Source organism: Canis lupus, chromosome 13 (genome assembly GCF_003254725.2).
Source record: "Canis lupus dingo isolate Sandy chromosome 13, ASM325472v2, whole genome shotgun sequence".
Lineage (NCBI taxonomy): Eukaryota > Metazoa > Chordata > Mammalia > Carnivora > Canidae > Canis > Canis lupus.
The window spans coordinates 8,318,566-8,330,642 of record NC_064255.1 but is presented as its reverse complement, the minus strand read 5'-3'; the positions used below and the strand labels follow the sequence as shown (position 1 = coordinate 8,330,642).

Here is a 12,077-nt window from a genome sequence, read left to right as displayed (position 1 = left end):
AAATCAAGGAATTTGAGAGCTTCAAACATTAGAAATAATCTAATCCAGACCTTCATTTCATAGATGCAGATCTGAAACCCAAATTGTTTAAGTAACTTGCCCAAGTTTATGGAGTAAATCAACAATAGTACCTGGATTAAAATCCAGATAACCTGACTCCTGACTGAGTGTGCTTTTTATATACCATCTGCCTTTAAGGACATATAAAGGGAAAAGTTAAGCAGGCACTCATTTTTCAAATATCATGACTCAGAATTTTTTTTTTTTGGGATGTAAGGAGAATGTAAGTGAAGGTGAGTGTAAAAGAGGGGTTCCAGGTTAGTAAAGTGTGTTTTGGCATAGGAAACATCTCATTCATTTATATAAAAAGAGAATGACTTTCCTGGGTCTTGACCCAACTCTGGGTTGTATATGTGATGGACCACTTTTTGGTAGACCACAAAAGTGTGGTCTTAAAAGAGTTGTAACCAAGAAAAATTATTGCAGAAGAATTTGTTCATATGATATATTCTGGCTTGCTCTTGATAGCTTAACTTCTCCCTGTGCCTCAGTGACAGTGTTGCTACTGTTCTGTTGGAAGTGATATAACAAATTGTCCCCTCACATTATTGTCAATAGCTGAGAGCTTCTCCCTGTCAAACAGAAATAATAATATTTATAGGAAGAAATACAGTCAAAGGTAAAGTCCATCAGAGAATTTACCAACTCTATTGAAATGACTCATCTATACATCTCTATTTCCTGCAAGACACATCTCTTTGTATACATAATATCTGGTATCAGGCTTAGTACGTAGGATGCATTTATCACACATTTGCTAGAAGTAAACTGACATGATGCAGAGTTAATAATCCTGAACCAGTTTTAGACTCTGACCCTAGTTTTTGCCACTTGGGAGATGCATAGAAAGAATAAAATCAGGAGGATGCTGAGGCTTGGTGACTGACGAGCAGCCAGCTGGTGGATATCCATGCTGGGGGTAAGTGTGGAGTCCAGAAAACAAAGTCAATACCCTGAAAACTAATGGAGGATGAATTGGTATTATAAAATGGGGGCCTTAAATCAGGAGCCTACAGAAGTGAAGCAAGTAGCAGGAAGCAAGGAATTGGGAAAAAAGGGTGGCCAATAATACTGGCAGCCATTATTGTTGGCTCAGCTTGATGATGTAAGTCTGAGTTTCCCACACACTGAAGGGACACAGCCTGACATCTGACATTAATTAATTGTTTCACCTTGCTTTCTGTAACCTCTCTGAATATCAGTTAACCTCATCTATAAGATGAGATTAGGGGAGCTTATAATATTTAATGTCTCTTCTACCTTGTTTATTCTTCTAATGGTTTTCTTTCTGCCATAAATAGTAAATGCTCCTTCAGACACCAAAATAAGAAATGGGATTCATGTCATGCATATCAGTACAGAAACTATTTCAAATGTCAGCTAAATAGATCTGTTGTCTAAAGAGACAATTGTACTTTACCATTTGGTAAAAGAAGCAGTATACTGGAAGATCTAATAATAGAAATTCTTGCAAACAGTGTATTTGGCCTAAGCCATTTTTTTTATAAAACCATAAACCTAGATGTAGTTATATTTTCAATATTGCCACTGATTTATGAAACAATGATATTAGATAAAACTATCAATGTTTAAGACATTTTTTGCATTGTTTTACCTTTTTATTGCTTTCCCATATTTACCCTTTCACTTTATTTCATGGTTGCTTTGCCATAACTGAGTGATACCATATGTACCAGCATTCAATGAGAGTCCACTTAATCTACAACATATTTTAAGTGAACAATGCCTTTGTCAATTTTTATAGGGCTTAAAATGTTTTTTTTTCCTTAAGAATTACACGGAGAAATTCTATTTTTTGTGCTTTAAGATATGCTGTTGTTTGAGAGCCCTTGAAGTGAAATGATAGAGAATGCATTTCATATGCAAGACATGTCATAATATCACACAGATTTTGATTTTCTCAGGAACATGAAGCAGCAAGAATTTTGAAGACCCAGTAAGAAGACTTTCAGAAACTGTCTCAGTATGGAAAATGATAACATGAATTCTCTAGTAGTCATTGGGCAAAAGACATGGGCAAGTGATTTATGAGTGAAGTACAAATGACTGATAATCTTGACTTCTTTTCTTTATTTATTTAAAAATGCAACTTGTCACACAGTTGGCTGTATGTTTGCTTTCTTACCACCTATAACATTTCCCAGAATAGAATAACCATCAATCTATAGAAATGATTAAATTAAAAAAAAAAGAAAAATCACCTATCTTTGAACAAGTTTCTCCTCATCTGTTCAGTAGCCTTCATTTTATGTATTTCCTGCATAAATATTATGTGTTACTGGAATTTGTCTATGACATTAGTGGTACTGTGCTTGTGCTTGATGAGTGACTGTCCTTTAGAATGGAGCACAACCTGCAGGGCCATTTAGCCTCTTTCAAAGCAATCTACCAACTTTTTCACCCACTCATTGTGTGATCATAGACAATTTATTTTAACTTCCCTTATTCTATTTCCTTATCAGTGAAATGAGGAAATAATATAGTGCCTAGACTGTTAACAAAGAATCAGTCAGGTACATACCTAACCTTAGTAGAGGCTTAGCATGTTGCTGTTGTTGTTATTCTCTTTGTTATATTTTAGAATAGCTTGCAAGAAATAGAGTGGGTAGAAGAAAACAAACATGTTATATATTGCATACTAAGAAAAAAATGTAGGAACTGATGAAAGAATTTTTTAATGACTCATTGTATTAAACATGCTAGCAAAGTAAACTTTCCGCATCATTGGCCCTAGAGCCTCTAGTCCCTTCAAATTGACTTGGCCTCCAATATGGTAAAGCAGAATGAGGTCATCACCCTGTAATGATGCATGTTTTTCTCAAAGGAATGAGTAAATTAATTCTTAGTGAACTGACTAAAAAGGAAATCAGTCATTATTTAATCAGTCAACCAACCCAACCAATAACAGAGCAGTTCCCCCAAATCTGAGGCTAGTGGAACATCAAAAGGTAGAATTGAGTCCTTGCTTTTATCTCTGTCAAGTCTCTGAGCTCCATCTCTTAAACCATAAGGTAGAGTCAATATTCCCCATGTATGGTTGGTGTAAGAATCGAGTCAATGTGTATGACAGATTTTTATAAACACTAAATCACTTTACAAATTTAACATGATTTCTGTGCTTAAACATCATTCATTGTTCATTCATTGTATCTCATTGTTCATTATCTCATTATCTCATTGTTCATTATCTCATATCTTGCTGATCTTTTGACCAGTACTTTTATCTGGAGTCAAACACTGAGAATGGCAATAGAGTCAAATAATTTTATGATTCAAATTGGGAGACCCCTACTTTATAATTTATTAGGTCTGTGGTCAGCAACTTCTAAGCTTCAAATTGATATCTTAGATGTTTCTAAAATATTAAAACTTGGAGTAGCCATCATATTCTGTGTACATATTTTTAAAACCGGTAGGGAATATATGAAGACAATTGAATTTGTTACAAATTTCTTCTGAACCTGGCTGATATGACACATATCAATATGTATTTCACAGTTATACATCTACAGAGGAATGTTTAGAGATAAGATCAAAGTAGCCATCCTTATTAATCACACATTGTGTATTGCCTTCTGCCTCCCTCGTCAGCCTTTTAAATCAACTACATCTGGTTTTTGGTTCTTAAATGTGCCATTATCTTTTGCATTAAAAGGCAGTTACTCCAAGAGAGAGCAGCCCCACTTGATTAAAAAATAATTAACTAGAGTTATAGACATGTTACTAATCACGGCAGCCCAAATAAGAATTTTAGTATAGGTAAGAGACCTACTATATTGCTACAACAGGTCAGCAGAATTGGGATGAATGCCTACATAAAGCAGCTCTTTTATTTTGCTGGTGTTAACTTCACAGAAAAAAAAAAAAGCATTAATACAGAATAGATAGAAGCTAACAAAGATAGGATCACAAAGAAGTAGCTGAACCTTGATGTACTAACCCTGTCCCAGATGGTGTCCTCCTTTATGGAGAATGAAACACATGATTATATTACACCCAGAGCAAGTTAAGCTCTGGGAAATAACTCCCACTAACCAACTGCATAAGAAATTGGTATATAAGGATGCCTAGCTAGCTCAGTTGGTAGAACATGCAACTCTTAATTTCAGGATTATGAGTTCAAGCCCACATTGGGCATAGAGCCTACCTAAGGTGGGGGGGGGAAGAAAGAAAGAAATTGATATATAATTATCAGGCAGATCTTTATTGGAGCTCACTTATCAGTGAATTGTCTCTCAGTAGAGAAATCTACGTGGGAAACCAAGTTGTTATTTGAACTTTCTTGATAAGCACGGTGTGTGACACTGAATAAGTTTGGTGATCTAAATCACTGCTATTCAAGGAAATTGTTTTCATTTTGCAAACAAGGTAAGAAACTTCAGAATGAATGTGAGCAAAAGCTTTAGAGCATCATTTTCTTCATTGAGAATGTCTTACTCCTATACACAGATACAAGCACACACATGTACATACTATATTTGTAGAAACAGTGTGCTTTGCGACATAGATAATTTGAAGTCTGGCACAATTTCTTCATTTCATGACAGACTGTTCACAAACAGGTCTCATATACGCAGTTATTCTGTGGACCACACTTTGAGAAGCACTGGTCTTTGCCTAAGTCAGAATTACATTGGGAAGATTTTAAGATATATAGTTGTTTAGTATATACCCTTGAAAATTCTGATTCGAAGCTCTGGTATGTCATACATTCATCTGCATTTTAAAAATGCTTCTCATTTAATTTTGATAAATATACAAGGTTGAGGAGCTACACAATAAAATGCACAGAGTAATTAAATAGTGCTAAGCTGAATAGGTCAGAGATTGAGCACATGGATTTTGGCATTGGGAGTTGAGTTATTGTTTCTTTTGGGTACATTGCTGTGGATTTTCTAGGCCTCAGTAGTCTCATTTATAAAGCAGCTGTAACAATACCTACCACGTAAACTTGTTGTAAGGTTTAAGTGCTGTTATAAAGAGAAAGCACTTAGTTCAGAGCCTACCACATAGACAATTGATAAATGCCAGCTATATATGGTGGGTATTAACCCATGATGGAGATTTACCTGTCATTTTTGATAATATACCCTTTCACAATTTCCCCCCCAAAAGTTAAAAGATACAGATACAGTTAAATGATACAGAATCCAAAACAACAGATATCTGATGCTTTGACCTATCCTTGTTTCCACCACCTTTCCATCATTGTTTGAATATTCTAGCGCAATTGGAATAAACCCAAGTTAGAGACCTTACATTTTGTCAAGATAATTTATAGATATTTATTCTAACCTATGTTGTATTTGTTTCCTAATAAATGTTTGTAGGTTGATTTTCCCCCCTCTACTTCTAATCTAAACATAAAGAATGAAGGAGAGTTACTTTATATTGACCAAGAACATAGTCAGAATTTATTAATAACAATATGAGTTTGATTCTGACCTTTCGTTTTCTTTCACTTGGGGCAGATTTATGTTTGATAAATAGAAATAAGCAAAAGATGGTGTTAGAAAGTGAGTTGCCAAACTTTCACAAAGGGGAATTTAGTTTTAGATTATATTTATTACATGACAATAATGTTTCTATGGATTATAAAATAGTGGATCTATTATGGTTCACTAAATCAGTAAAAATCACGTAGCTGTTAATGATTTGGAACCCGGTTTGTGAAGCACAACTTGGCAGAGCTATCAAGTGGTTAAGAGTGTTGGTATGAAAGTTAAGGACTTCAGTATTGAAATCCAAGTCTGGCTGTTTTTGTGGTGTGTGGCCTTGGACCTGACTTCTCTGGGATGCAGTTTCCCCATATATGTGTAATTGGGTAATAAAATGTAGTCACCACACAGTGTGTGTGTATGTGGGGGCGGGGAGGATGGTGGATTGAGTTCACTGACAGGAAGGTGTAGGCTTCTTCTATATTTTTCTAACAGTGCTTATGCTCAACTTTATTCTCTCTGGTGTCTAGCAGCCTCCCTCCCAGTAAGTCACGTAATAATTCTTCCAGGCCCCCATGGAACAATTTATTTTACAACCATAGTATTCTCTAAGATGGCACCATAGAGGACTAAATGTTACCCAAGGTGAGGAGGGTAAATGCTGCATTATGGGTTATACTTTCCCAGTGCCTTTTTTTTTCTTTCTTTCTTTCTTTCTTTCTTTCTTTCTTTTTTTTTTTTTTTTTTTTTAGCTTTCCAAGGAGCACAGAGAATGGTTTTAGCTGGCTCTGTGGCTCTGCAACCCATTTAGTATATTGTTGCCTACACTTTACCATTCCCTTAAAAGCTGTGTTTTGGGCATCTGCCCTCCTCCCACTGCTTGTGTAATTCCCCTAACCTAGCATGGTCTTTTACTTTTCATTACAGAAATGAAAGCAGGAGGCCGAATTTCTCTCAAAGATGACTGATCAGTATGGTACAAGGAAAAGACCAGAGAACCAAGACTGATTTAAATATCGTGCAAACACTGCTGCATTCTTGCTGGGTGACCTTGGGCTCATCAATTGACCTTTGTCTAATTCTGTTTCCTCAGCTACAAATAAAACAAACAAACAAAAAACCCCATAAAAAAACAATGAGGCCATCCGTGCCTCACTCACATCTTTGCTGTGAGGGTTGAAGGAGTTGTAGAAAACATGAAAGCACTATCCACGTACAAATTTTCATTATCATTGTCATGATTATATCTATGTATCGGTATATTAGGAGTTTGTTAGCCACTAGATTCCTGTGTGCTCTGCTCCCATTTTCCCAACTCCCAGAAATGCAGAGGATCCCTGCCAGATGGCTAATTTGCCAGCTGTGTCTTGTTTTGTCATTGTAAATATTACATGCTCCAACTGAGAGACTTTGCTTATAATGTAGTATGTTTTGTCCTTTATCTCCTGCAGATTGAGAATTACATTGTGGAAAATATGAAGTCGGAGATGGCCCAGATACAGCAGAATGCAGTTCAGAACCACACGGCCACCATGCTCGAGATAGGAACCAGCCTCCTCTCTCAGACTGCAGAGCAGACCAGAAAGCTGACAGATGTTGAGACCCAGGTACACCCCTGGGCCAGAGTCGACAAACTCTTAACTGAGAAGATTTTTTTCCCCTTTAGCTTTCTCCATAAACACAGAGCACATTTCATCACTGAGATTGGGGAAACATATACATTTTTGTTTATTGGTAATAACAACAATGACTGCTTGACGTGCTATGCATGTTTCTTTTATTTAACGAGGATTGGTATATTTAGCTTTGCATGTTTGCAAAAACAGGACTGGCAAAGGGCTTAATCAGCATTGAAATTCAAACAAACACCGCAGCTACCAACTGTGATATGATATGTGTCAAACAGAATAGCCATTTGGGTCAAATTGGTGCCTTTGATGTACATTTTTGACCTGTCCTGTTTCATCTCTAGTAAGACACTAGCCACAAAGGCACCTGCAGAGGTTTGGTGCATTCAGGAGACAAGCAGGAAAATCCAAATGAACTGATCAGCAATGTGTAGATTCTTTTATTCATGATTTTATGAGAAGTCAATTAAAACTCATTTTACAGTCATACTAATCTCAGTACATATTAGTAAAATGCCCTTTAATCATCAGTCACAAACCTAGCGTTACAGTTTAGTGGAAATATTTTTGATGATATGAAGATGATCTCTCGGTCCCCTTTGCACTATGGAAATGGTTATTTAATTTACCATTCTGAAACCCAGAGGATAAGTGTATCTCAGTGTAACTGATTTCTGGAAGCAAAGCTGAAATATATTGTTAAAAGACAAACTGAGGCACATCAGAATTTTCAAGACTTTATTTGGGCATCCATCAACTCATAATGAGCAGCACTTAGCTCAAAGTGGTTAGGAGAACTCTACTGTGGGAGCTAAGGGAAAGGCTTGAATAGAGAAGATACAGAAGCAAAGCAAAGCAATGATTTGACTGACTGTAGCCAGTTGCCTTATTTGAGGGATCCTGGTTGGCTGTAATTGATTGTTTTTGACTTTTATTTGCTTGGATTTAAATGTACTGACTTTGCTTTAGGCTTTGGTTTACTTATGTAGGTTACCAAGGCATTAGAGCCACCTCAGTCTAATGGCCTCCTTGTTTAAATTAATTTTAATAATATAATTCAAAAACAAGATGCAACCCTATTTCTATTTTATTTCATTTCTGTTAATGGTGTCATAGATCATATAATGATATTTAAATATAAATAACAATGACAGTTTATATGGATACAGAATTATATATTATACAAGCAACTTTCCCAGGTACAAATGATTTTTATGAAAACCATTTAAAGCTGACAGAGGTCAGAAAAGTTTGAACAGTTTTCTTATATTGGTATAGCTAGTGAACTGAATCTGGCACTCAGGTGGGGGCATTCTCAATTTTTTGCTTTTCTATCCCTTTTGATTAGTAATGCTAATAATTAGACTAATTAAATAATAATTTAAATGTGGATTATACTGGAGAAGTGGATCACATGGACTTTGGAAAATATTTTTCGCTGCACCCTATTATCAGATAACCATAGGCAATGAGAAAGGGAAGACTACATATTATAACTAAAAAGTCTGAGACTTTATTTAATCATTTATCATCAAACGAAGCAAGCTTGGTGATCTGCAAACAAGGACTTCTGGTAGTATAAGTGATAGTTTATTTTCTCTTATTTTTATAAGAACAGAATTTCTCACCATCTTCTACAAAGCATTCTGCATATTCAAAAACTGGAGCAACACAGTTAGTACTACCATACTTGAGTGAACAGTTGAAATTTTTATTCATTTATGTTATAAGATTGAATGACCTACATGACAGGGGTTTATTTTTTCTATCCCCCAAATCGTTTTGATTTGTTTTTGTTCTCTTTCCACCTAGGAATTGGAGTTGTGTATGTTGGAATGGGGGGAATCCCACCATCAGCATATTAATCTCCACAAACTGTTAAGATGCATGCTATGTAAGATTTTAAGAGATAACAACTTGTTCTGGATCCTTAAGGCTAAGAGATAGGTACTTTATGGAAAAGAGTACAGAAAATTCATAGGAAAAAAAAACCTGTCTGTGGGGAACAGCTAAAACTAAATAGTCATTAGAGGCCAATAAAAATTTATTAGATGCACCAAGAAAAATTTTAAGACAGCTAAAACCTGGAAAATATCTTAAAAATCACAAATCTGTCAGAACTTGCCATGAGGGGGAGGTAGAGAAGGAAGACAATGGCTCAGACCAACTATGTCCTACATTAAGAAGTAAATCCTGAGTGTTCATCTTCATTTTAATGTCTTCCAATTGTCTGTGCTATCTGTATAGCTGTCATGCTCCAAAACATTTTCATGCAAATGTATATACATGTGTTATTTAGTTGACCCTTTGCAACAGAACATGTTCTATTTAGACATGACCATTTAGGGGCACTCAAGTATGGATGCAGGGGCAAATTTACAAAATGAATCCTAAATTATTCCTTAATCTAAATGCACTCTATTCTTTTATATTAAGTATTTTTTATAAAGAAGGACCAGTAGATCCTTTTGTGCTATGCAGGTATGCTCCTAGGTTTTTGCTCCCATATTAATCCTATTTTGTTTCACATAGGTATGTGTTGCTTTTCATAAACTGATTTCCAGTTCTCAGTTAGTTTGGGAACTTTTTAAATTTTTTTTTTAATTTTTATGATAGTCACACACAGAGAGAGAGAGAGAGAGAGAGAGAGAGGCAGAGACATAGGCAGAGGGAGAAGCAGGCTCCATGCACCGGGAGCCCGACATGGGATTCGATCCCAGGTCTCCAGGATCGCACCCTGGGCCAAAGGCAGGCACCAAACCACTGCGCCACCCAGGGTTCCCAGTTTGGGAACTTATAACAATGGTTTTGTGACATATTTTTGTGTTCTAACTTTTACATGATGATTGGTGTTATAAAGATAAGTAGCTTAGTGCTTTCTGGTCCTCTCTCTAGACCTTCTAGACTTGAACGTAACAAAAGGTAGCCAAAACATGATTTTACTGTAATGCATTTAAAAATACTTGTGTGTTCAGTAAGCATCATAATCAGATAAGAAACAGATAATGAGCACATCTAAATAACCCTGCCAGCCACTGCGGTGAGAATTAGGTGTCAGCACCTGATACCTGTACCTTCCTCCTTAGTCTCGCTTGCAGGGTTTTTCTCACTCTGTTATCAGTTAGTGCCAACATCTCCTTTACTTCCAGGTCTTCTTTCTGAATATGCCCTATGAGGGAGTTAGTTTCAGACATCATTATGTCCCTTCTTGTCACCTAAGTCCATTTCTGGCTTCTACCTCAGGCCAATTTTGATTAGAGATGTCCTAATAGATAAGCTCCATTAAGTTTCACCTCTAATAATTGGTGTTCAGCTTTGTTCTAAGCAATTTCATATATATTAGCTATTTAGTAATTTAATAAAAATTGTATGGGGTAGGTACTATCACCATCCCTCATTTAAAGGTGTGAAAACTGAAATCTAGAGAGGAGAAGCAACTTATCCTGGGTGAAACAGCTAGTAGTAAATATTAGAGCAAAGATTTGACCACAGGAAGTCTGACTCAGAGTCTACATGTTTTCTTTATTGGCTCTCTCTCTATTCTACCCTTCTCAGTATTCACTTCTCTCTTATAGACACTAAATGGGTCCAAGCAGAGGGTAAGATGGGAATCAGATAAAACCAAAGTAATGTGAACCTAGTAGCAGCAACTGAATGTTTTCTGTAAGTGATAAAGACATTGCTGCTATTACTGTTGCGCTGATGCCACCAACTATTACCATTTTACCATGTGCCTACAAATCATGTCATGTGATTCTGGAATCTGATGTTGTCCTTGCCACTTGCTGGTGCTATAAGTATAGGGCAGTTCCTTAGACATTTAGGCTAAGTTTCCTCTAATTTATAATTATTTATATAGGAACCATAGGTTTAGGAATAGAAGTTAACCAAATTTTAAAAGGTATATTTTGGGTATCTCTTTGATGAAAGAAAGAGATTTTAATAGATACAGTACAAAATACAATAATAAGTAAAACAGTCCTTATCTTTAGTGAGCTTACTTGAATTAATGTAGCAAAACTTGTCTAACCCATTTCTTTCTTAATTTTCCATAAAAGAAAATTAGCTGTGGAGCCTGTTTGTATAGCCATAAAAATGCACCTTTCCCATCTCCTACTGTGGGGGTTTCATTGACCAGAGGCCCCAGCTGCTGTGTTCTGAAATCCATCTCTGTGCTGGTACAAAAGGTACAATTCCCAGTGGCTACTACTACCCAGTGACACATTGTGGCAGTTGATACTTAGCCTGCTCCTGGGAACTCTTGGACTCCCTTGACACATGGCTTTGGCTAAGGCCTTCCTTTAGCCTTGCTGAACTTTCTCACAACTGCCCTGGAGGCTATGGCTTTCACTCAGTCTCTTCTCCTTCCCTTTCTTCTTTACTGTGATTAGACCTGCATGTTAATCAGAAGGTGCTCCTGGATGATTCCATCTTCTTCCAAATTTTGCCTTACAGGCATTTCCCCTAACAAATTTCTTGCATTTCTTATCTAATCTCACTTTATCATCTGCTTATCAGAGGTCAGGAACTATCACACCTGTTGTTTGGACTTCAATGTACATTTGCAAATTTAAGCCAGTTCAGGAACAGTTTAATCAATGAGCATCAATCTCCAGACAGAAATAGATTTAAAAGGGCAGCTCTCAAAGTTGAGCCACTAGATCTCTTTAACTTGAAAAGAGAATAGCTGAATAAATATTTAACCTTGGCCTAGTTAAAATGGCAGTAAAATAAATTTACTAATGGGTCATCTAAGGAAAATACTGTGGTAATTAACTTTTTCACAAGGTCTGGAAAAAGCGTTTGATGACCCATTTGAAGAGGTCTCAGTGAACTATGACCCACAGGTCAAATTTGAATTGCAATCTCTTTTTGTAAATAAAATCTTTATTGAACACAGCTACACTCATTCATTTATATGTTGTATATT

The 12,077-nt window shown here is 36.2% G+C and overlaps 1 protein-coding gene across 10 annotated transcripts in view; it reads left to right on the top strand.

Annotated features, from left to right (window-relative positions):
- ANGPT1 (angiopoietin 1) overlaps positions 1 to 12,077 on the top strand; it is a 356,431-nt gene that overhangs the window by 251,617 nt on the left and 92,737 nt on the right. For all 10 annotated transcript variants that reach the window (XM_049093342.1, XM_049093343.1, XM_025450372.3 and 7 more), the window contains one exon: positions 6,971 to 7,126. In XM_049093342.1, the coding sequence (XP_048949299.1) occupies positions 6,971 to 7,126 (156 nt within the window). The remainder of the gene's footprint in view (positions 1 to 6,970; positions 7,127 to 12,077) is intronic.